Below are 27,089 nucleotides of genomic sequence, written 5' to 3'. Positions count from 1 at the left end.
GGATCGTCATCGTCAAGGTCCCGTGACCCCCGAGAACACGTGACCCCCGAGGCCACATGACCCCCCCTTCAGTACCCTTCCCTCCTCCTCCTCAAGAGCTGCGCTCTAATTCGGCGTTACAGGGAGTTGTAAACGGCTTTCATTTTTTGTTTCATTCCTTAAAACTACTTTTTTTTTTCGCTGTCACTTTAGCTGACGGTGCCAAGCTTGGTGCCTTTTGAACGCGTGTACCTTCTAAACACACGCCATTTTGAATATTTTTTATGACCTCGTGCTTTCATGCACCCTTCTTCGTGTGGAACAGTTGGCTTCGCATGCAACGTACCTAAAATCTCTACAAAAAAAAAAAAAGAACAACAGAGTGTATGTAAATATTTTTTTCCGCTGCTCGCTAATTTTTTTGACATTGCAGCTTTGGTTCCGTACTTAAAGCCTTGAAGGTTTTGACGAACCTGCATGTGGTGTGCCTTGGATACCCAGAATGGTCAAAAATAAATAAATAAATAAATAAATAATAATAATATTAATAATAATAATTATTATTATATTATTATTATTATTATTGCACCTAGTCCTCCTTCACACAAAAAAGTAGAGGAAACGTGATTTGCTAGTCAGCGCCATGTTTGTCTTCCTATGTGTCCTCCCCTTTTTTCCTTGTATAACACAAGCTGTTGCTACTAATATCGACTCTCATTAACTCGGCCAAGCTTCCATCGTAACAATACATGCATGACCTCAGGAGTGAGTGTGATGTGGTCTTAGTGGCCAGGGTGGCACTTGGCCGGCCGCGGAGCGGCCGTCGGGAGGCCCAGTAACTAGACTTAGGTCTGTCTTCCCGCACAATAGACGCTAAGTTTCTTATTTAGAGCGATTGGAGGTTAATGATTACAGGATTTTGTACTCACGGCGAGCCAAAATACTTCCGGGATCCTCGTGTTATTTTTGCAAGAGATCTGGCCAAGACCATCCGGTTTTCTTCTTTGTTTTTTATGAAATTCGATATGGTCATTTTTTTCGGGTTGGTGATTTCTATCTCCCGAATAAAGTGAGGTCCACACTGAAGTAAAACACAAGAGAAAAACTGACCTCTTGCACAAAGTTGGGCCCGTTGCCGAAACTAAATAACAAAATAACGTTACTCGTTAGCTCGTCAAAAATCTAACCTGTAAATGAGATTCGTTACCGTCACGCAGGTGTAGCGAAACACCAGTACCGTCCCAGGTAGTTCAGTTCTTTGGGCCACAAGCTGGCCTTTGAGAAGTTTTGGGTTTAAGAATTTATAAGAAGCCTAGATAGAGCGAAACATGACCTTCTTTGGACAGAGTCTGGGTGGCCAAAGAAAATTACTCTTACACTTACTAACGCCTTGGAGCAAAACCACATGAGACCCAAGTTAGGCCCCTAGGATTGCTAAGGTTGTGTCAAGTTAGGCGCATCTTTCTTGTGCGACCTGGGTTTGAATTCCAAATTTAACGAACGCTTCTTTTGCTTTCGATTGGAGTTCACTATTATTATGTGGCAGCGTTAACAAATGGGTATGAACATTGACAACGTCTGAACTGTTAGACTAATTTTAAATCTATTTTCATCATTTGTTTAACAAATAAGTAAAACACAGATACTAGGAACTGTGTTATTAGGCATATAAAGAAATGTGTCTAATTTTTGTTAGAGGGAACTGAGTAGGAGATATTCCCAGAAATAGGCCGTGTTTCCAGCGAGGTCTCGGGTGGCATGGGGCTTCTTGCGCGCTTTCGATCTCTCTTTTGAGACCGCGTGAGACCGGGTGATGGAAAGAAAGTGCGGTGACCAGACCGGCTGGTGCTTTCCGAGGGCGCCCACTCCATACGGCAGCGCAGAGCCGTATATACCTTTTAAAACGTTCAAGAATAGTTCTGAAATCAAATACTCGAATACCGCCTTACTTGCAAATTGTGATTGTAGGCTACAAGTTAAGCTCATTGCCTCCGCTAGGCGAATAATCGTGGCAAGTGGTTGGTCATAAGAGCTGTCAGCCAACGCGCCCAAGGTCATTAAAACAATTTCGGCCAATGACGTGCCATTTTTTTCGCCCTATTCTTACCAATTGCTGACCGAACTCTCTACATATATGACTCTGCCAGAGCGTTCCCTCGCACTCTTCCTCTAGCCATCGCAGTGCAGAGAGGTGCCGGCGTCATGTGGTACGCGAACGGGGGTTACATCGTTTGGTTGATAATGATGGCGTCACTGGTGTGTGTGGGGTGCGGCATGACGGCGGTGGAAATCTGGTTCTACAAAGCGCGTGTGCGTTCGACGGTGCGAGGATTGCAACGGAAGGGACGAGATTCGCTTGGGACGAAATAAATGTGCGTGGAAAGTATTCCCAGGTTTTAGTTATTACAAGATCGTCCATCTAACCGTTGTGGATCCGCTAACCCTAGCCGATGAAGCATCATCCAGCAGAGCTTGCAGCTGCTTTACCGGGTATTGTGGACACTTCAAGAAATTTTCAGGTTTTGTCAAAGTGTGTTGAATGATTTGCGTTGTAAAATAAAGAGAGAGCTGACTGTAACACACTATGATTTGTGCCACTGAGTGATACGTCTTATATCCTGTGGGTGAGTGCGTGGGTGACGCTTGCACAATATTACGCTCTGGGAACAATGCGGTTTATTGTCGATTTCATATTTGCACGCTCATCTGTACGCATGACCATTATCGCAGCACATTCACTTTCGAAAAGGCGATGGGTTGACAATTATTTTCAAACATTAGCCTTCGTTCTAATTTGCAAAAATCGATGCGCATGCTGCTGACTGTTTTTTTTCAACCCGCCGTTGTGCAGAAAAAAAGATCTAGTTCGCCAGAGCCGTCATTTCATCATGTTGAGAGTGTAAACTTCGGTAAATCGTCCACCACACGCTGTAGAATTTTTTTTTTTTTTATCTTACACCAACGTCAATAAGTTATCCTTCAGTGACCGGTCTGAGAATGTCAGAGCACTCTGAGCCCAGCAGTTGAGATCGGCTGAAAGAGATCTCAGTGGCCCTGGCAAGGAGAAAGAACTGCTCTATTGAACATGCATGGTGAGAGACAGGCGACCACCCGAAATCTCCGACAAATAAGTCACAGTATATATTCAATATAGATCCAAAACGCTTGTACCCCACATTATTTACACTATAAATATTTTCATCTAGAACATGCTACTTGCAATTGAAATACAAACTTAAAGTAGCGCGTTCAATTCAAACAAATCTTTTGGTCATGTGGTGAGTCTTGTAAGCCCTGTTACTAATCGAATAACTTTTTTATTTCTCAACTGTTATTGCTTGTCACTGGAAACCCACAACTCGTGCTTCATGATATTATCAGTAAATACTGATCTCGGCATAACTGTGACTCTAACTCCATTGTGTTCGTTATTTCTTGCACATATGCACCTGGAAGAACGTGCCGACGACGTTTTCCAGCAGTTACCATGCGCCATTCCTGCTATTGTAATTCTCGTCGTCTTTGAGGTGCTTTTTATTACGTCACACAACTCAAAATATAAAAAAAGTAGTTTGCTATTCTTCAGCTGGCATGTCAAGGTACGTCTAATCGCTGATCTAGAAAGGGTAATTATCTGTAAATAAAATAAACGACTATTTACAATGCTCCGGTCCCTGGGAAGTCAAATACATTAAAAGAACTCCACAACCACCGACTATAGATCCGTGTTTTCTTCATCGTACTCATCATTGAGTACCAATTCACTGGATGGAGTGCGATAGCCGTATCGATTGTTTTCTGCAAAGATATGCTCCTTGTCGTGGAGACGTTTCCAGAAGGCGTCAAAATCGTGCGGCTTTCCTTGGCCTCCAAACTCTTCAGGGAGCGCTCTGGGATCTATCTGCTCGTGCAGAGTTTCGAAGTTGTATCCGTGGCAGTGGATCTGCACCGTGACAAATCAGGCATCATTTCAGGGGCAAGGAAAGAACTTTAAGGTTCTTTCAGAGTTGATAATAGCAAGTTTTAAAAGATCGTTCCGACACCTCCGATAACGATACCCGATGGCGATACGATGCATGCGCAAAGGCGCCAGCTGAGTATCGGGTACGCTTATCGTTGTTATCGGAAGGGTCTACTTAAGCTCTCTAATGAGTCTTTCCGACATCTAGATTAGTGAATCACAACAGATTACACTCGATTTTACGTGTTTTCCTTATGCCCGTCCTTTTCACGAAAACATGGGAACTGCCGAGTGTTGTGAGTACGGGAGAGGGAGAGAGAGATAAGGGTTTAATAAGGAATACGGGGCTTGCACTAAGATCAACTGGAAAAATCGGCGCCTGCACGTAACAAGCTTCTACTGAAACCGAAAGTGTATATTTGTAATGCATTTTACAGTGGGAAATTGTAAAGGCGCAGATTCCGTCCTGTAAATAATTAGACAATCTTGACATTTTCAGCGGCGAACCCAAAGGTGCAATAGAAGGTTGTGCTTGTGGCGCCATCTCCTGACAGGCGCACAAAGCAGGCGACGGCACCAGATTGAAAGCAGACAACGCGGTTGTATGCTTGCTTCGTCTATTGAAAGATGGAGCTAGAAACACAATCCTCGAGTAAAAAGCCTAGACTTACGCGGAAGCGTGAGTTGTCGAGTGACAAGGAGGATACGGGGAGAAGATGCTGAGGAAACCAACACACCCTCGTCAACAAAGCTGTAGTTTTGAATTTTTGGCGCTACCTAAAAAGGCAAACACTGGGCACAAAATAGACACAACTGCTGCGTTAGCATTTGACCGATACTGGTGTTCAATCATTGAGAACTCGAGTGTCAACTAAACGCTGAGTGTTGTTGGCCTTCTTTCGGCGGCGCCGAAAACAATTCAGCACTATGCCTTTGTCATCTGCTTAAAAGCTGGACACGAGACACTTTCGTCGTGTCCTCGCACTTTTTGTTGGAAACGCGGCCCGTAAAGCACGCAACCTAGATCGAGCAGTAGGAAACGATCTAAATTTTAGACTTCGGCTTAGCTCGGTCGTCTGCATTGGTGTCCGCCGCTTAACATGTCAAGAGCGTTGGCCTAATGTTTCACAGAAAGGGATCTACTCGTTGGAATTTTACGAGATAACATAAACTACTAGAAGACACTTTTTGTGGAAGGTCGAGCTGGTTAGGTGCAGGGACCAATATTCTGTTTATTTCTGAAACGAGACACTGCATTCAAAACTATATATCCGACTTGCTATCCCTTGCCTCATCCCTTCCCCTAAACACGGACGTGCTCAATTATTTGAGCGAACCATGGGGGCCGGCCGGGGTCACCACCACCTAGAGCAATCAAAGCCTCCATAGAATTTCGATATCACCACCGTGAGATCGAGCGCAGACGCACATTGGACACGAGTGCTGCGTCAGCATTCGGCTTGGCTTCGTGTCCAATGAACGTAAAGAAGGGCGCTCGGCGTCGGCTCGGGTTTAATGGCCGAGTTCGCGCCATCCGAGTCGAATGACGTCCCGTGGAGCTAGAAAAGGTTGTCCACAGGCTTTGATATTTTAGGCGGAGCTGTCCGGGCACGCTAGATGATCTCTAATTTTGATGAAGCAACGCAAAGTTTCGGACGGGCAGGTCATCTCTTCGCTCACCCTGCTCGTCATTTTTTTCTTGATGAAAGGTCGGAGAAGAGCATACAACAGGTCAAAGACGTATGATTCCCTCACGATGTGCTGGGCTTTCAGACGAATTGGCAGGCAATTCTGCGAGTAATAAAAGACACGCGTGAACAAAACCACTCCCTATACGCTCGAATATTCTGCTGTTTTATGCCACAGCGAAAAGGGCAAACGTCTGTCTTCTATATTCTGTCTACAGTTTGTGCATACGATGGTTAAATGGCAAACTACACTCCCTGAAGTGTGCAGCTTCCAAGGAGGATGACTTTTTTATACCTCGGTGTCAGTCTCGAGACTTATACATTCGCACTCTGCTGCGCACTTCACGTAGCTTCACAATATGTCATATAAAGATTATATGAAATGCACAGGACTACTTTTGTGATGCTCTAGACGTAAAATTGTTTTAAAAATGAGTTCATTTAATGGAGTGTTCTTAAAGGATCCTAATTTCTCAGAAGTAACGCAACTTCGAACGGAACTTGAACGTTTTTAAACGATGTAAAATGTTTTATTTATTAGTGTTTTTAACAGTAATTATTGCTACAATCAGTCGTATAGTGGCACATTTTACTTGTAGTAACTCAACATTTGTTCTGGTAATGAGGCAGTAACATCAAATTAAAAAAAAAGTAAACGAGCAACTGCATTTGGTATATGTTCTAATACACCGATGCAATGTGACTCGTGTCACTACTCCGACCAACGTTTTGGTTTCGTCAACGTTCAGAAGTGTGTAATGGCCGGAAAAACCGGGAAAGGCGACGGTATCATTGAATCCCCATGAGCTAACTAAATACGAAAGACAACGATTAATGTAACGTACATACTTATTACCACATTCGAAGTGAGTATACAACTCCGTTACTATTGGAGCGAGTAAGGAGTGACGGCACTTATTCACGTATTTGCAGGAGGCATGCGTGCTTGGTGCAGCGAGTGCTGAAACTAGGATCTAAATGATTAGTGGAGAAGGTTTGTTTCGTTCCCACCGCCAGGAAATTTCTACATGTTGACATCATGAGGGATCATTTGTACCTGCAAATAGTCAAGGCCTCGCCTCATCAAGCCAACGCCGCAGGAAAGCATCTTGGATGCAGTGAAGCCCTCGAAGTCTGCCATGAGCGTGACGCCCGCCGTTTGGGACGACGGATCGGATGCTACGTGGTCCAGGCACATCATTCCAGTTTGTTGGAAATCACAGTACGGCACAACTTCGGGCATCCAGGCTCCTGTGAAAAGATAATCTCTAGTACAGTCTCACATTAAGTCTTAAAGCAGCCAACGGTACGGTCCGTTGAACATAATCAAGCAGCGCCAAAAGTGTATCGCCATGGCGCTTGATGCCTTTGTGCGTTTGATATGAACAAATCAACCGGTCACCCAGATTGACAGCGGTGTCATCCCGGCTTTTTGTTATGTGGGTGGTCGTTACAGCCGGTGACAAAAAACACACAAAGATGGCGAACGCTGTGACGATGCACGTTTGACACTGCTCGATTAACTCTAGCAGATTGTAGCATTGAGAGCGGTCAACCTTAGTAGGAAGTTTTCGTAGATCGCTTCTTCGGTTCCGCAACGCTCCCCGCAACCCACTAGGATATCCGGAACTCTGCAATCCAGGCCAGCGGCGCGCATACGGATTAGCGACGTCTTCGTTGCGGAAAGCGTAGCGGTGTAGGGAAACGATCTACGAAAACTCCCTAACACGAAAGAGAGAATATACCGGCAACAGACGCTTTCACTACCCCTAAAACAGATCAAGATACTCAACTCAAAAGAGTCATGCGCATTGCCGCGAAAAGCGAATCACGGTCAGTGCTCAAGGTGTACGACACCAGCTTGCGTATATGAACAAACAAACAACTACGGAGGAACTGGTCTGCGAGCCGGAAGGAAGAATTAAGATACCGCACTTGTTCTCCCATGAGACGACCGGTTCATGTAATGGTATCTTCCGATATGAGTGACGGGCTGGTATTGTCTATAGATCATGCTCACTTATTTCGATGTCTTTACGTCCTGTACAATAGACATTTCCGGAAAAATGCGGCGCTCCCACCGTGTGCTTAACACATTGTGACGTTCCGATGTACAGCACGCGAGGTCATCAAGAAAGCGAAGACGCAGTTGATGTTGGTTTAGCATTTTTTTGTTTGTTCGTTTCAGAACGCAGGGAAGGCAGATGAAAAGCAAAGTAACCTGTGCGATGACCTACTTTTGTGTTCGCTTTACCTTTTGTGCGTTTTGAGCTCCTTCGCGTTTTCGTAGATCGTGCTTTTAGGTCAAGCTATTTGTAGCGGGAGCTCGCGCTGTCACTTCGATGTAAGCTCTGAATAGCGCGCCCGTAGCGGTAAAATGTCTTTGAAAACGATCCACTAAAACTCCCTTATAGTAAGAGCGAACGAATCGTGCCGCTGCCAGAATATACGGAGAGTGCGAGTCGGAACAAGCGTACATCGGAACGGCCCAACAATTCCCCATGCTGCGAGATCTCCTTGGGGTGTCCTGAAGTGTCTATTACGTATTCGCTTCGCAAATTTAGCCTTCTGCCTTCTGTTTACAAAAATGAATGGCATCAGAATAAGTAGGCATGGTCGTCCTCAGCACAAATAAAGTTCCGCTCGACAGCATCATTGCTGTTTGAAATTCTTTATGTAGTGCATCTAAATTTTGTCCCGGTCAGCATGAAAAGACTTTTTTCAACTTAGGAGATACTGCAATATCTTTACGCTGATCACATATAGGCGCGTTCACACTCTTGCAACCGAGTACGACCGAGAAAGACTTCTTGAGACCGGATGCGCTGAGCGGAGCTGGTCCTAAGAGATCGCAAGAGGATTAAAAACCGGTTTGGTCTCTCTCGGTCGTACTCGGTTGCAAGAGTGTGAACGGGCTTTATCTGTTTATATAATACTTCAAACGTAATGTGGCGTTACTGAGAGCAAATGCCAAAACCTGGATATTATATGCACCAAAGTGTAGCATTTTATGTGTTGTAATCACGACTCTATCCTTTGAAAGTTGGAAAGAGAGAACAAATCATGCTATACTAACCCCATGGAGTCATCACCCAGCTCAAGGAGCTGGGCGATGGGTGATGGCCCTGGCTTTAGTATAGCCTGATTGGTGACTAATGCGTAGGAGGGCAGCGATGCGACGGGTCTCAGGTCTGGGACAGATAATGTGATAATGTGGGAACGCGGCACCGTCATATTGGCCCCTACGTAACTTTTGCACTCCAATAGAAGATTTATAAAAGTTTTCTTTGTGTGTGTGTGTGTGTGTGTGTGTGTGTGTGTGTGTGTGTGCGTGTGCGTGTGCATGTGCGTGTGCGCGTGTGTGTGTGTGTGTGTGTTGTGTGTGTGTGTGTGTGTGTGTGGTTCGTCACGTTTCTTTTTCTCGGGAGACAATGAAGAGTTCCCCACACATAAAGAGGTTCCTGCTTTGGCAATATCTGACAAAAGCTTTGGAGTAATGGCATCAATATTCTCTTCGTAGGTTAGTTCGTGTTATCGCCACAATTACATTTCTGAATGTCTTCCTAAAGAGAGATAATTTTATCGTGTGTTTACGTTGTCGGATGTTCTTTTGTTCACCCTAAACCTACCAAAAAAGAGCAGTAGAATTTTTCACTTTCTGGATTATGGAACCGGAAGTCTAACTGGAGGTGTTTCTGGAAACCTGAGATCCAGGTAGAATCCAGTTAGATTTCAGGTTTCATATTTCAGAGAGCGAAAAGTTATGTTGGCCTTTTTGGTCGTGAAGTGTTTCACATATGTTTTAACTTTGCGGGATTTGTTTTAATTATGCGTTTTTAGGACATTCCATCCGAGCGCCACCAACTTTCACACTGCTATAACTGGTGAAAAGTTACGCAGTACAAAAATTTGCTTTGTCCTGGTGTGTACTACGAGAACGCGAATTTGATCTTCATGAATATTCTCCTGAATAGGTTGTCAGACCCAGAATCTGTAGTACAAGTTGCAGTCTATAAAACCTGTTTTATGGTACTGGAATCAGGTCCCCAAGGTCATTGATAAAAACCAAATTTGGCTATTACCGGCATAAAATTTATGATAGGTATATCTAACATAAAAGAAAAACCCTAGGAAGCATTGTACAAAATAGTGTGCACTGAGACCCTGATTTATGTAGACTTAAATTACTAAACAGATTGATATCCAAAATATAATAAAAACAAAACAAAAACAAAAATAATTAGAAACAAAACAAAGCCTTTACCTGCGCCTTCTTTGCCGGAATGGCTTTACCCCCCTTCTCTACGGACTTCCAAAAATACAAAAACCTGATGTTCCCCTCCGACCCCATCGCGGACTTCACCACCTTGCCGCTCAAAGCACTGTCGAACTATCTATGTCACACACTCTCTTCTTTTTCTGGGGAAACCCCGACATATGTGCGCAACGCCAGCGACTTCGTGGAGCAGATTTAGCATTTAAAGATAAACGCCGAGGAGATTCTGGTATCTTTTGACGTTTTATCGCTGTTTACAAGCGTTCCGGTCTCCTTAGCAGTCATGACTGTCAGAAACACCCTGGAGAAAGACAGTGATTTAAGTAACAGAATCAAGCTCAACGTGGTCGAACTCTGCCACCTCCTCGAATTCTGCCTGAGTAACACCTATTCTAGCTTCAAAGGGGAGTATTTTGAGCACACAAGTGGAATCGCAATGAGGACCTCCATCTCTGTTGCCACAGCAATCCTGTGCATGGAAGCTATAGAACAAAAACCTCTGCTCTAATGGATAGCGCAGTAGGCGTATGACGTCAGGATTTCGCAGAGAAATCAATAGATAGCATAGCGGAAACGATATACCTTGTCCCCTCGCAATAAGGCATCACGTGACATATCTAACTCCACCACCCGCAGCGTGAGACATCTCTCCCATCATCTGAACGTCGCGAGCTGTTGGTCGTCATGCGAAATGCCCATGACTAGTAGCGGAAATAGGGTATAAAAGCGCAAACAGACAGGGACGATAAGAAATAACACAAACGACAGGGACAACGCGCAAGCAGAAGTTGCATAGACATGGTATTCACAAGATTCTTATATCACTTGGACATCATAACCTTCGTAAGCTACTTCAGTTACCACAAGGGCTCCTCGCAATTCGAAAGCACGACGATTATTACTAAATTCACTACACGCACCCTGGCAAAGCGTGCTCGAATCCATGGAAATTTCTCATTGAAGGACAATATTTCACACAGTTTACTGCTGAATAAATTCAACCTTGTGTTGATTAGTCTGATAAACCGGAAGAGCACAGAAGTGTGTCTTGTAAGAAACGCAGCCCTCCCCCCCCCCCCCCCCCCCCCCTTTTACCGAAAAATCGAGTATACCATTTCGATAACTGGATTATGGAACTGGAAATTTAACTGGATTTCTTGTTGGAAACTTGAAATCCAGATTGGAGACAAAGGATTAATTTTTTTAAATTCTTAAATCCCCAGTTATAGTCCAGTTATATTTCCAGTTCCATAATCCAGTTCGCTAAAAGTGATACTGGATTGTTCGGTAGGGCCAACCACTTACGCATAGTTACGGACGCGTCCACCGCATCCGTAACCATAGGTAAGAGATCATTACGCAGGTATGATGCCCGTAGCCACATTCAGTGGTCCCCTGGTTTATCAGAAATGACCAAGACAAGTTTAATTTATCTCCTACTTCCTCGCGCGTCGACAGTAGCGCTGGCATGATGGCCCAATTATAACAGGCGGCATTTTTACAAGATTGTCGTTACTATCCGTGCAGAGGAGCTTTAGTCAGCCGAAACTCCGAACTTCCTCGGATTTATTGCTGTGGCTCATGTGATTACTTAAATATGAAGACATACGAAATATCCTAGGGCGCATTAAAACAACAAATTTTACAGCTTTGCGAGATTTTAGATGCTATTGAAATGACAAATATATTGCAAAAGCGATTAATAACACGATGATGCAGCGGTGAACACTATTGCCCGATATGTTAATGGTCGTGAAGCAATAGCAACGGAAACCAGCAGGCAAACACATAGCATCTGTGGTGTACCACGGTACATACATTTTTATATATATTTGCGCGAATATTACTTAGAATGCATTCCTGACGTTTATATCTATGAAACCTATGAAAGCAGGGACTCAAACCGTAACCGTAACCACAACCGAAAACCTTTTCAGTCAGAAAACTTTCTTCAGTAACCGTAACCGGAACGAAACCGTTATCTGAAACTTATAAAAACCGTAACCGTAACGTAACCGTAAATTATTTACCGGAACCGCCATTAACCGGGAGCGCGACAGAACAGCACACGACCAAGCAGCACGCGACAAAACAGCACGGTTAAAACAGCACGCGTCAAAACAGCACAACGCCAAAACAGCACTGCGACAAAGCAGCACGCGTCAAAATAGCACGCGACAAAACAGCACAGCGTCAAAACGGCACAGCGACAGAAGAGCACGTGCCAAAACAGCACAGCGACAAGACAGCACGCATGTAGCAACTTCGAGCGCACTCATCACCTCTGCGCGGATAACTTCGAACCTCCTTGATCTATTCCTTTATTGTCGTTAGATTATAAATAAATTTATTTACCAAGCACGAGGCTACAAGAGTAAATTCCAATGATGAGTACTAGCCACAGTCCCCATAATAAAATAAATGCTGAAGCTAGCAAAACTGAAATCCATAACAAAACAAAATATACAGATGGCAGCAATTGGTTCGCGACCACCCACTGGATCTCCACAGTTCAAAGGCCCGAAAGTAAGTAGTGAACCACAATTTCTAGTTCAACAGGAGTTACCGATCAGCATCCAGCGTAAAGCATTCCAATAAGGTGACAGACGGAAAATTTTAAACAATTAAAGGCAATTGTTCGAACCTCCTTTTACAGCGAACCTGTTGTTGGTACGTTTGTCGGAATTTTCCGTGTCGTTGATAGTCAACAGGAAGAAAGGTCAGTATTTTCTAGGGCGTTTGGAGGGGGGGGGGGGGGGGGGGGGGAAGGGGGGATGTGATTTATTACTGACCGTATGAGCACTTCCTTTAGCAGTTTTCAGCCTGTCTCCGAGATCGGTTCTAGTGTCAACAAAAGCTCCGGAGGCGCAGGGTTCTTCTGGACGAAATCTGGGGTTTTCACCTGATAGGGACTCGTGTGCTGAATTCTTTGTTCAAAAAAGAAAGTTTAATTTTGGACTGAACAATGAAAATCAAGGGCGTCCGTAAATGCTGCACATTTTTAACACCCCTAGCTTCCGTCTACTAGATGAGGGCATAAATACGATTGTTTTATTGCCGTTTCTGTAGTCGGCGCAAAATTACCACCTCTCGCAGTTGTGAAAATGAGGAAAAAACGCACTGAGTACCAAGCTTGCAAATTTCTGGATTCTGATATTGGCCTCTTCGACCGAAGTGGTAGTGAAGCTCATGTTCGTCCTGTGTACAGACACGAGCACGCGACGTAATGTCAAATCACGATTGGGCCCCAGTGCATCTTGCAGAACAGGTCACGTCGGCTGCCACAGATAGTAATAAATAAAAAAAGCAGCACCTGGTTTACTCAATATACATTTAAACAAACGCTTTTAAATATTGCATATTCGTCAGTATACTGGTTTTTGTAAATTAACTGAAAGGAACCCAGAAGTTTACGAGTCTACAAATATTCACCGCAATAAACCGAAAACTTATGTTTTAAATAAAAACCGAAAAAAGTACGTCGAATTTTAAAATAATAAAAACTTAAAGCGCCAAGCTATAGCTATATTGTCAATGTCCTGTTTTGATGCTGCGTTGTTATGTCGCGGTGCCCTTTTTATGCCGTTTTCTTCTGTCGCTCTGCTGTTTTGACGCCGTGCTTTTTTGGCACGTGCTCTTCTGTCGCTCTGCCGTTTTGAGGCTGTGCTGTTTTGTCGCGTGCTATTTTGACGCGTGCTGTTTTAACGCGTGCTGTTTTGACCGTGCTGTTTTGTCGCGTGCTGTTTTGTCGTGTGCTGTTCTGTCATGGTGCCCTATTAACCGATATTAACCGTAGATAAAAATATCGTTTTTTTCCAAGAATTACCTAGAGGAGAGTTCTCGAAATGTCGTGGTCATTTGCACAGAGTTACCGTCAGCGAGCGGTGCATCTGGTAATACATTTTCGTTTAATTTAAATATAGATTAAGAATGCTTAGTTGACATCAATGGTTGAGCTCACAATGAAAAGTCTCTATATCTAAATGCGTTACTCTTTTACAATTGCTACATATGCTCAGTACCTGTCGCCTTTAGGTAACTAATAAGTTAGAATTCTGAGATGTCCATTCAACTTGGTTCTTTCAAAACCACAGATGTTCCTGACCTGCAACTAGGAATGTCGCGAACCGGTTGGGATTCGAGTTCGACCAGGTTCGACTTTTTCAAACTTTTATTGAAAAAGTTTTAGAAAGTTCGACTACGGTTCGACTGCTATGCGCATTCGCGAAGGGCTGGCTCAGTTGGCTTTGGATTGGAGGGTGATGACTATATGATCAAGTGAAATATTCTACTTTTAGTAAGGGCAGCACTACTTGGTTAGCAAGAATAAATAATGTTATTGAATTTGAAGTTATTAGAATTATGTTCCCTTGATTGTGATTTTTTATAAACTAAGACAATCTATTCCGTAAAAACATTTTCTCCAAACCTAGACATGCTTGCATCGGAATCTAGCAGCACTGCTCACAGAGTTGAACCTTGTAGAACCTGGTTAAAAATTCTATGGTTTGTCGATCCAGTCGAACCTTGAGGTTCGACGAAAAACTCCGGCTCGACGAACGTCCCTGACATTCATAGTTGCAACATATCTGTGGGAAAAGCTCCGCCTCCAATCCCGGGAGAAAAATGGCGCTACTATATAAATGCTCAATTTTCCTAGCGTCACAAAATCAGACAGCGAGGAACGTAAGCTCCTCTGACCATATGTATTTGCTTAGAAATAACACACGTGACGTAGGTGTACCAGCGCACAACAACCAAGACTAGGGAAAGGAACAAACAACACAGGACATACTTTTACAGATTTCTGTGTTGTTCGTTGCTCTGCTTAGTCTTCCTTGTTTTGTGCAATTGCATTTAAATTGTGCTTGGATTTCACGAAGTAGCACAACTCTCAATTTTATCACTTTATTCGGCTTAGCAGTTCATTAATAGAGGAGGGCTATACTTCTGCTCCTTCCTTGAGTGTGGGCGAAAACGTTCTGCATATCTTAGGTTGTAATAAACTATTGCGACGAGAAGGTGCAAATGGTTCTTCCAGCACCGAGTGGGACCTTTCTGGAGGTTGTTACAAACGCTGCCGAACAACAGACTAGCAATGTTCATTTTTATTTTTCTTATCTAGAATGGGGATGATCCCCGAGTGTCGAGCTTGTAGGCTTGGGTATCAAACTTTATAATACAAATAGATGTAGGGAACAAGTGTCGGAGCTAGAAATGTGCGCAACCTTTCACCAATTTGAACTACTGAGATGTTTTTGAGAACTTGTTATTGTGAATGTCCCGTTGTTTCATATCTGGGACTACTTTAAACACGGCTGTCTACCATTTCAATAAAACAAATGACTGGAGAAACTAAAAACAAAACAGGTTTTAAGAACGTGCAACCGGTAACCGAAACCGTAAACAACCGAAACGAAACCGACGTCGAGAGGAAGCTGTAACCGTAACCGTAACAGAAGCGTTATATTTTTCGGTTTCAGTCCCTGATAATAAATGCGTTAGGTTTTCTCTCTATGAAATAGTAATCGCTAAAAAAGAAGATAAAAAATAAAAATAAACAAGCAGCGTTTGCCACTTTATTTCGAAGCCAGAGCAAGCGGCGATGTGATTTGGAGCCGATTATATGCCGCAAATATTTATCATAGGCAGATGCTGGAATTAGAAAAGCACAAAACACGCGCTGAGCTCCAGACATTGTTATGGTTATGCGATTGTCGTCATTGCAGCGATTAGACACCAGCCACTACCCGAATAGTTATCGAGCTATTGATTATCACAAGCTCAAATCGAGTGCTCATGCAATGCTCGGGTTCAATCTACCAGTCGCATTTAAATATCGCTACTGGGTGATAAGGTCGACACTGCGACCTTAAAACTACGTCATCATGTTTTGGGAAGGAGAGATTGAAATAAAACGCTCGCTTTTTTCCTTGAAATTACACTTCAATAACGACGTATCTTGGTCAGCGGCGTTCCGTGCGAGTATACTGGGGTCCCATTAGTGACAATAAGCTCGTATAAAGTGGAACAAACGTTACGACCTATATCGTCTCTGCGCCCCTTTAAACAACTCGTTAGATGTAACAGAACATAGTAGAACAATAAAAAAAATGTAAGTGTGTAACTTCAGAGTGTTTTTTTATTTTATTTTTGATCGATGTCATCGGCACAAATTTCTTCTAATAAGGTTCAAGTTCAAGTTAAATTTAAAGTTCTGACAAACATATCAATACAATGAAACAGTTGTCGTCGCCAGTTATTAGTGGCTTTTAGTAGTGCGTATACGAGCGAATGCATGCACTGTGCATTTGCGTTAGCGTTGCGTGTTACACATTGCGCGTGCGCGGAGTGGAGCATGCAACACAAATGCATATACACAGCGCTTGCGTTTGCTCCTATACGCAATACTAAAACTCTCTACTGTAAGAGGTCGGACCAACTAAATATGACGAGCTCTGTCGCGACCTTGCGCACTCTCTACAGAAGGAGATGTATGGATTTATATATAAGTGCATGAGAGTTTTCAAACTAAATATGATTCATTAACTGATCGATTGATTAATTAGTGGACTGGTTGATTTGAGAAATTGAGGACACTAAGAACTCACCAAGTCTCATCAGAATGATAAGACGCCCATGGCGATCTCGTTCAGGCATCACGATGAACAACTCTTTTGCGTCTGGATTCACACTGGCCGGAGTCAGACCTTTGAAGCTAGATCCTAAAGCAACCCGGCCCTTGTAGTAGTTTTTTATCGTGTTCAAGGCCGCGTCCACATTGTACTTGCGCACTCGGAGGAATCGCAGCAGAAACTCCGGGTCCGTTCTAGCATCGAGGTCCGGTTCATCTGCAAAAACAAATTAGCGACAGAAGTTTGAACACACCTATTTTTCTAGACCCAAGTTAGTTGCATTGCAATAAAATTTCGTACGGAACTCACCCAAGGAATGGTGGAAATTGTCTTAAATCGTATAGCAATTGTCATTTGTTGCGTGTAAAGAGAGCCACATTCTACACAAACATGTGAAACATGCCACATGTGAAGAAAGCCACATTCTACACAAACCCCATTCAGTGGCTTGTGTAGGAATATTTGCTGTTTGTCCTGTGCCCGAAGAGCCCGTTCTGTTCAGCAGGAATCAAGGTGGCGTTCAGATTCGTTTCGAATGCAATTGCAATATTAACCTTGCTTTGTGAAAAAAGAGACTGATGTCCTCTAGCGACACGTCGGTTGTCACTTTGAAGTATCTAGGAGGTTCCATTTTACGTTCTATCTATCAACTTTGGTTACCTGAGTGCTGCCTTTGGACATATCGATACTGCGTGCCTTATAAAGAAAAACATTTCTGACGTTCAAAAGCAGGCTGCGAGTTTGTAGAGTTGTTTCCTAAATTGTGAAAACTGAACACGTGAGATACCAATGCCACTTTGACCTTTATTCGGAGCCATAGGAGCTCTAGCACGTTTCTTGTAGAAGACGAAAGCGATGGCGTGACTTCATCCGAGCTTAGGTGAAAAGTTTTGTTTATTTGCTAGTGCCGTCAGGCTCCTGACAACAAGCAATGTCGACCTCTTCTTCAAAGGCGACGGATGCCTAAACCACTACGAAACTCCCCTGTCCTCCCCGTAGAGAAGTCTCCTGCAGGTCTGCAGGGCTTCGGGGAACGAAGCGATTTCATTGCAGTAGCGATCGCGGCTCAGAGTGATGCGGTTGCCGTTGTACTATGTTGAGAGCAGAACAAAGTGGCGGAGCACGTGGAACGAAGAATCGATACACAAACTTTTTGTTAAGAATATGCTGGCACCCCCGATATAATTTACATAGTGTTACAAAAATATACCTGCTGAGGAGCGCAATATTTTTTTAAAGCAAACATATAAATAATATTATAGGCCCACGTAAAAGGAGGACTAGGTGTTTGGTACAGGATGTCTGTGGAGGCGGCCTAGAAAGCGACCAGCCGAGTCGGAGTCACATTGCAAACTGTTTTAATTCTCGAAGCAGAAAGAGAGAAAAAACAAGAGAAGAAAGCAAGTAAACAAACAAACAGACAGACAGAGCGCGCGCAGCACAGCGCGCGCTCTTGGCGCGTGCTGTTCGGCAGCGGCGCAGGTGTTCGGGGGCCGCTGCCACAGATGGCCAGCAAAGAAGGAACAAACAAAGGAGGGAAGAATTTAGATCGTACCCCGAATTGAACATAACATATTCGGAGACTCCCAGGGTGGACGCCGGATTCTTGCGTTGTTTCGTTCCAAGTGGCGACGTGTTCGAAATTTTTTAGATCGACGCATGTTCGGTGTTTTTACTCGCATGGAAGTAACATAGCGTGGATTTCGTTATTTGAATAGTGAAGGCGTGAGGCACACAGATTATTACTTCTCAGATATTACGTTCTTTAACATAATAGACCCTTGTCCGCTCCACCACCTGTCTGCCATTGCTTAATCACGTACTCTGAGCGTATATTGGACACGAGACCTGCCTCAACGTTCATCGGGAACTCGGCTCAGCCCGTATTAAAAACGGGTGCCGCGTCAGCGTTCGAAGACGGCTGGGGTCCAATCACGCAGTTCGTGCATAAGAAATGGCTACCATCATCGATGTTGCTTGATTTACTTTTGAAAACCGCCTATTGCACGTAAGTGGAGCTAAGGGAGTAAGAAAAGCCTCGAGCAGCGAGTTCACACAGCCGGTAAATGTCTTATTTAGTTTTTTTTTTTATTTATTTATTCAAAATACCTTGCAGGTCGATTTCTGGACATTATACAAAGGTTCGATATTTAGTGGACGTGCAGTATAAAAACGTTTTAAAACGCATACATAAAACGAAGAAGCTCGCGTTCTCTCAGCCATATAATGTTTTTTGCAGAAACGCGGCGCAATTTCTAAATTTTATTACTCTTTTGGGAAGAGCGCCACCAGCAACGAAGAATCGTGTATAGTACAAAAATGTAAAAACGTAGAACACTATTTAGATATGAACATCGCGAGAAATAAAAACTATCGTACACTCAAGTAATCTGGGATAGCAGCTCCAAATGTAGCAGGGTCTGAGACTAAAGTTGTGTTGTCAGGGAGACTATTCCAGTGCGGAACTGCGCGTGGCCCTGAGGAGTTATTGAAAGCAGATGTTTTTCTCAAAAATCCGCTTATAACTTTGGCTTCTAAGCGGTGTGATCTTCGGTTAGAAGGCTGAAGGAGCTGGGCGATGACTCTGCTTTTAGTATAGCTGAATTTGTGAATAATGCATATGAGGGAAGCGATGCGGCGCGTCTCGAGTAGCTGTAGGGGGACTGAGCTTTTAAAGAAGGAGACAATTGTAAGGCGGGAGTAGGATGATGTTATAAACCGTGCAGCACGATTTTTGATGCTTTCAATTTGCTTTATAAGGTATCTTTGGTGGGGATTTTATACGGTAGAAGCAAATTCAAGAATCAGACGAACGTATGTTTCATATGCCAACTTGCGTAGGTGACGAGGGGGGGGGGGGGGGGGCAGAGTAAAGGCTACGTCGTAAATACCCCAGTATTCGGCATGCAGTACTAGTGAAAACATCGGTGTGGTTATTCCAAGATAGATCTCTTAATAGACGAACGCCCAGGTGCTTGTAGGAGGGGGAGGTTGAGAAGACTGAGTTACCTAGAAAATATAAATAAGTTGATAGTGATCGTTTGCGACTGAAAGTTACTAGCTTGCATTTTGAACTGTTTAGGGACATAAGCCACTTGTCGCACCAACCATTAACGGTGTCGGGGTCTTGTTGTGAAATAAGGTGATCCTCGGGATTAGTAAATTGCCTGTAAATAACGCAGCCATCCGCAAAGAGGTGAAGTTCGGAAGTAACTGAGTGAGGTAAGTCGGGGTGATGTATACTAAGAAGAGAAGGGGACCCAGCCCAGTTCCTTGAGGTACGCCAGAGATCACGTCTGACATGTTGGACTGACAGTTCTCGCAAACTGTGTATTGGTGACTTGGTGACGTAATGTTAGGAATAGACCCCTTTCGAAAGTCACGTGCCGATTATTAGAAGGTCAGAACCACTGCAAAATGGAGGAACAACTGACATCGTGGAACGTGCAAGTTATTTCATAAGATCGCGAACGTCGTAGCGCGGCCAACGATAGGAGCCGACGAGTTTATTAAACAGCGTCGGAAGTGCGACGTCATTGCGCTCATCACCTATTTTGTTGGTGAATTCTTGCATTCTAATTCAACCAAACGCGAAAAATGTGTCGTGACATTGCAGTTTAAGACCGCCATTGTGCAGGGATTCCACAACTGACAACAGGGGGCCAGTATTTTGAAAGGGGCCTATTACGTATCCTGGAGAGTGTGAGGGAGTCAATGTGGAGTGAAGAGTGCTTAGCAAGTAGTCGGGCAATAAGGAAAGCGCTAGAATGCTTTAAAAAAATCCAAGAAGATGGCATGGGATGTAGTGCAATTGTTCATGTTGATGTAAATGTCGTCAGTAAACTTTAGTGCGATTCGCACGAGAACTCTTTACGAAAACCATGCTGCTTCACAAAAAAGAAATTATTATTTTCGAAGTGAGCCACTGCGTGGGAAAATATCATGTACCAGTAGCTTGGATACTACGTTTGTCAAAGATAGTGGGTGGTAGTTTGTAACAAGGTTACGATCACAAGTATTGTCAGTTTCAGTGATGTGATTGCTGTGCCATTTGCACCAAACTGTGCCAAAGTGCTTACCCTGCTACACCTTGCAACATTTGACCAAAATGTGAGGAATTTGCGCCAGCATTGCGCCAGAACTTAAGTTCACTTAAATAATACTAAAAATATAACAGCTGCAGGCCTTGCTACCGAGCGGGATCGTTAGGGTAGGCTAGTGCGGGTTGTCAGGACTTTCGATAATTGCCTCAAATAACGTACTATTTGATTTGATTTCGCACCAAGCGCTGACAGTATTCAGAGGTTTCGCAATAAGTCTCGTGGTCTTTTCTGGTGGGTTAGTTAGCTTTGTTGAGTGCGCTTCCCACCGCATACTGGTGTACTGCAGTGAAGCGACAATTTCGCGAACTACGCGTCGCGATGTTGCGTGTCTTGCTGTGCTGCAGCGCATACACGTGCTAAAAGGAAAGGTACTCCTCGAGAGCGAGACGTGGTGCAATATCGTATATATGAACTCTTTTGTAGGTTTATTTTTTATGCTTTGTTTTTGTCTGATTTAGGAATTGCAGTTTTGTTACAACCCCCCCCCCCCCCCCCCCCTCTTAGAACTTGAAGGACACATAAATCTACGCGTTCAAAATGATTCTATTATAACATTTCTTCAGTGGGATTTTATGCCTAAAATAATCACTTACGGAAGTTTGCGCAGCCCTTCATTAGTCGTCTTCTTGTTACCGTGTCTGGTGCTTCCACAAGCAACTAAACAGCTAGTGTTTGTTCTCCTCCTAATATTCGCCATCTCTCCTCCTCACATTTGCAGTGATATAAATGAAAACGAAGTGTGCAGTTATGCTCCAAAAGCTCTTTTTTCATCTCCAAAATGAAGTTTTGGCTGCTCCAATAGCTGCTTCGAAATTACTACGACCAATCACATCACTGCGATTGGTATAACGTTACCAAGTTTTTAATCAGTAGGGATTTGACCTGTGGCTAAGGATTGTTCTAAAAGTAAGTGAAAGATTTGACTACAAATTTCTTTGGTGTCCTTCAACAATTTTGAATCTATGTTATCTCAGCCAGCGCAGGTAGATATTTTAAAATTAACAATTAGCTTTTCTATTCCATGTACAGAGATGGATATAAGTGCCATAAAGGGGTAGTAAACCTCGGCAACTGGTGGAATGTTGTGAGGGTCCTCAATGGTGAAAACCAGTTCATTCAGCATCTTGTATACGTGAACATACATCATTCATTGCGGTAGTCGTATCGTGCTAAGGGTCTCGTTAGTCGACATGAATTGCCAAAACGTCCTGCGATTAAGTTTTAGTAAGGCAAGTCATTGTGAAACAAAAGCTTTTTGTCTGACGGAATAATGTCGCATTCTCTTTACTTGAACTAAGGTAGCGACCAAGCACTTTTTGTGACCAGTCGATTCGCGAACGAGAAGTCTTTTCTTTTTGTTTCGTAGGCTCCGAAGTGGACGATTATTCGAAGGCTGATATTTATCAGACTTAATTTTGACCAGTGGAATAAACCTATTACTAAATCGATTATTTTTGTTTTATACATTCTCCAGTTACCCTCGACAGATCTAATAAAGAAATACTCAGAAAGGGACTCAAAGAATGACCGGAGACCGGCGTTAATTACATTTTAGTTGGCCTTATTGTAGTCCCGGATTTGTTTAGTAATGGGGATGGAGGTATGGGAAAGTGGGGAGCGAGTTATTTTCAATACGCTGTGATCGCTAAAATCAGCTGAGCACGAAAGTGAGGTGATTGTTTGAGGTGCAGAAGTGAACATGAGATCAAGAACGCTCACGCCGTGCGTTGGTTAATCGACTATTTGCGTTAAGTTAAAGCAGAGTTGTCTCAATAAAGTCCTAGCTTTCACGAGCAGGGGAGTCGGAACAAACATTCAAGCGTTGAAAAAAAAAAAGAACTTACAAGTAAATACTGCACTTGGGAAAGCTAAGTTGAATTTCTTCTAGACTATCGTGTGATAGTTTATTAAATAGTGGATCGTAATAAGGAGGTCTCTAGCATACGGCCGGTACTATTTCGGTTCTTATTGAAAATACGGAAACCCACAGAATTTCAAGAGAACTATCGGTTTTGATAATACGTGATGACAAGTTTTCATGTGTAGCTATCAACAGATCTCTACCTCGCCTGTTATCTCTGTCATTGCGATAGATCTGATAGTCCGTGCTGCCAGCCAGCCCCTCGTTATAAGAAATGTCCCGTCGTAGCTACGTTTCGGTCAAAATCAAGATATCAGGCTGATGTCATCTAAAAAAGCCAGCAGTTCATCACGGTGAGCAATGCCACTTCGGATGTTCGTGAATGACAACAAGAAGGAAGGGCACGGTTTGGATGTTTTAAAATAAGGCTGTTTTGCTGAGCGTGATTCCTCAGTTGATATGATCTGTCTGCCGTCTGCGTCACGTGCTACAGTTTTCTGTGTTTGCTATCGGGTGGTACTTATAACAATTCGGGAAACAGAGTCGTACGCCTAGGGAGCGTTTCAATAATAAGCTTGTCAAAGCGAAGCGGAAACGGCTTCGCTTTGATAATGTCATGTGACAGCGTAACGTCACGTGAGAACCTAACATCATCCACGCCGTTTCGTCACATGACACCGTGGCGTCACTTGTTACTGACTGTTTGTTTAAAATGTTTTTTTTTCAGTCTCATATAAATTAATCATCCTGTATGTGGGTCACAGAGCGCAAAGAGTACCATACTAAGCTATTAGAAATACCTCATTTTCTCCGAGCGTCCTGTTCAGGCTTAGTTTGATTTAGCGCTTTTAGAAACAAACTGCCCCAATTAATTTTTTTTTCTACATCGTTTTCGCTTTGTTTTAACCGGCATACTAATTTTCTAGGGGGTATTTTTTTGTTTCGTTGTGATGTATGGTTCTTTAGATATGCGCCGTCAAATGTTTGTTTCAGGCGTCTCTGCTTAAATAGAAATGGCGGCTTGGGGCGGTAGCAACCCGGTAACTCTGGTATTGCCGACTTTGGCGAGATTCCTTTCGGGTTGGCAGAGTCGCACAAGTTACATAAGACCACTTGATGGTTCTGCTAGCTAAATAAAGAAGTCGTGCTCGGGAACACTCAAAGAGGAGTTCAAGTCGTCAGCTGAGAAAGCAAGGGAAAGCACGAGCTGCATCGAAATGATGTAGCTTTGCCTATTGTGGTTTCAGTAGCATCTTCTTGACTGCTGAGGTCCCTCTAATTGGCTGATGGTGGAAAATAGTATTTGCGTGTTAATTTTATGTCTAGGGTTTGTGATACTAACGGTGAGCTTGTCACAAGCTTCAATTTATTGTTTATTGCGACACCTTGTGTCATCTGATTCCATTCATATAAAAAAAAAAAACAGAGGCCATTCATTTTATGAGAGTTCTTTCGGTCCCCCTCCCAGCAGCTCAATCACATCGATTCTCGGAGCGTTCTTTCTACAAACACATGCAGCCCTTGAAGCCTTCGCGGGTACTGCTGTGGTAATTTACTACCGCGCTATATTCGTTTCCGTTTTAAACGCTGACTATAAAAAGCTAAATATGGCATTAAGGTACACATATTTTTACCTTCGCAGTTTTGTCTCAGTTCTAGAACTAATTGGTTTTTATGACTGATTTCTGATGTTTTAAGGCTATCCTTCCAGAAGCGCTTACATAACTTTGGCTTCCACGAACCTGCTTTCTTCACACTTTTTGTGTTGGTGTAGCGTATAAGAGTAATTGACTGATTCATTCATATAAAATGGAATTCCCGAGAGACGATAGAAAGAAAAAAAAAGCTGTGTAATTTGTTGCAGGTATAGAACTCTACAAAATTCTACTCCCAAGAAATCTACTGCAATTGATATTTTGTGTTTTTAAGGCTACCATTTAAACGCTCGAGAGTTCCCGACATTGATTCCATTCAGGATTGATGTTATAAAATATCGCAAGGCGTGCACAGTTCTGGAGTTCACTGTACTGGCAAAACATAATTGTCAAAGCTTGCGCTGCAGTAGACTCTTTTGACATTGCACAAACACCAGGGCGTTTTCCTCCGTTTAAACACGGCAGGCTGGACGTCAATCGAGCTGTGGTTTATAGTCACGTACTGACAGCGCAGACATCGCTGCAAGATTTATGGCCTACAGTTAATTTATTAGCGACGTTGCGGGCTTTCAGAAGAACAAGGAAAAATCAGCAGAATTACGTTGTGTTCATCTTGGTATCCAAAGATAAGTGGTGAATGATTCTTTGTGCCTTTCGCACGATATCCCACGTTGACATCGATTATTTAGTGTAAGTATAACTTTCCGTAAGGAGCAGTGTTGTGCTAGTTACCAAAAGTAGGAAAAAATGACGTTATTCGTTAGTTTGTATAAAAAAATTGACGCGTTACTAAGATGTGTTACTGTTCTGCAAGTTTAACAAAATGTAGCTACGGGGAATTCCAAAGAGTTAACAAAGGTTTCGTCTGCGTTCTTTGCGAGTTCAGAGTTCTTTGTCATCGAAAAGCCGCGGATACAGTTTTCGACAACTAGACTTTTAGACTTTGTTTTATAGAGTTTAATTATGTGCATTAGCGTTTTAGAATATAATATTGTTAAAAATATATTTGAGTCAGCTTTTTTTATTTTTTCCGAATCATCTAGTGACCTTTATGTGGGACCCCAGGGCTAAGCAATAAAGGTTACGTTTTAATCAAACACACGAGTCGACGAAGACTCTTGTCTAATCTGAATGACGACAGTGAGAATGGCATGCGATGGTAGAGAATGGATACAACCACGATGCCGCCAGACTTGCAAGACATAAAACCTGCAATCGTGCTTTGGAAAATGAACGTAAACGTTCTGCGTGGAAAAATAAAATACGTCTCGGTAAAACATGAATTTTTTTTCCTGGCTGTGAGAGTGCTGCGGTTTTAAACTGCGCAACTTGCTGTATAATTAAAGACTAAATTTGTGGGATAATTACCAAATTTTTTGTTTCCGTCGCACAACATCGTTATATTTCCGCTAGTTTTTTTTTTGCACCTTTTTTTGTTGCCAGCTCTGGCAGCTTGTGACTGTAGTTGGTTGTGCGTGTGAGTTTCTGGCGTTTCTGGCAGGAATTTGACGAAGAAGCCACGGCATTCTCAAGTCCAATTAACTTTTTTTTTACAGTATGTGCTGCTATAGTCAAAGTTTAGTGCTGCAAAACTGAAGAAAGTTTCTTTAATACATATATAAACATTCACCATCCGCTCAACGTTCCGAGCCCTCTCTTTTATGGTACATGGATGTTTTAGGAAATCTACAACAAGATGAACATAACTTCATAAAGCATAGTGGCTTGCTTTGGCGTTAGCCATAGACTAGAAAAAAACGCAGCATGTTAAACCAGCGCGCAATTTCTATATAGCAAGCAATTTTATTTAAAAGCATGGTCTCACGGACCTTTGAAAATGGCACTTCTAAGGACAGCCTTTGAAGAACCGGCGAACTTGGGCACGCAGAGTGGCATGGGCGGTGTCGGAGTAGGAGCTTATTCATAAAGCGCCTTCGATATTTGGCAATGAACCGGGTGCAAGGGTATATTATACTGCTCGTACGAGTACTTCTCCGCAGAACACTCGAAGAGCCCATCACTTCAATCTCGCGTTATAGGCCCATTTAAACAGTACCATTTGGCAATGTTTGTCTGCGTTGCTAGACTCATATAGAGATGCGACTGCGAGTTAGAAACTCGTAGTCGCATATCGACGAACACACCACAACGTAGTGAAAGTTGTCAAACACGAAATTCTGAGCGGGCCCTTATACCTAAACAAGCGTTTTCGATTTCGCATGAACTTCTCGTGAGCGTCTCTAACGTCATGCCTTGTGTCACGTCAAAACATTTACATCTGAGTGAGAGGTTTTCTCGACCTCGTCACTTGACAAGCTCCCTCAGTCGAATGCAGCTCCTTGCTCTAATCTGTAGATTGTAAACAAAAAAAAAAAAAGCACAACTTACTTTGAAGGAGTTGGGTGAGCTTCTCAAGCGCCTCCTCTCTGCCACTGTCTGTTTCCCCCAATTCTTCTTCTGCTATCCGCCGAAGCTCGGTGGGCAGGTCCCCGTGTCTTGTCCCGCAGGAAAAAGGTCCCTGCTTAGCATCTGCAGTCGATGACATGCTTGACTGCGAAAACACAAAACAAAAATCATTGGAAGGTCCCGATATGTCAAGTGCACGGCCACCCAAATGAAGGAGCTAGTAATATTAATAAATTAAGCGCAACTCAAGAAGGAAGTGAAGGGGCGCGATCCTTCTCGCTTCGCCGAGCGCCAAACCGGTCGTGAAGGCTGCAGAAAACGATTTCATATTTCCGCGGTGTGTTCGTCCTTGAAACCAGCGTATTGCGGATATAAAGTGGACAGGTTTGCGTTGTGTACAAAAAAGAAGGGGGGGAAAGTGGCGCCTTGTAGCAAATGCCTTTATTATATCTCGGAACGCAGGGGCTCAGTATTTTGCGTGTCTTAAGCCGACTGAGCCCGCCTCAATCGACAGTCAGCCAAATA

General features: G+C 43.3%; 1 protein-coding gene across 1 annotated transcript; it reads right to left on the bottom strand.

Annotated features, from left to right (window-relative positions):
- Positions 1-3,694: 3,694 nt before the first annotated feature.
- Positions 3,695-26,703, bottom strand: LOC121836037 (alpha-tocopherol transfer protein-like). The gene is made up of 5 exons (XM_042290667.1): positions 26,547-26,703; positions 16,516-16,755; positions 6,686-6,879; positions 5,621-5,731; positions 3,695-3,922 (listed from the first exon to the last, which is right to left on the bottom strand). The coding sequence occupies exons 1-5, from the start codon at positions 26,701-26,703 to the stop codon at positions 3,695-3,697; spliced, it is 930 nt and encodes a 309-aa protein (XP_042146601.1).
- Between the last annotated feature and the right edge of the window lie 386 nt (positions 26,704-27,089).

The sequence above is a fragment of the Ixodes scapularis genome, unplaced genomic scaffold (assembly GCF_016920785.2).
Source record: "Ixodes scapularis isolate PalLabHiFi unplaced genomic scaffold, ASM1692078v2 PGA_scaffold0__279_contigs__length_252992795, whole genome shotgun sequence".
Taxonomy (NCBI): Eukaryota; Metazoa; Arthropoda; class Arachnida; order Ixodida; family Ixodidae; genus Ixodes; species Ixodes scapularis.
The sequence above is the reverse complement of the archived record's forward strand: the minus strand, read 5'-3'. Positions and strand labels throughout refer to the sequence as shown.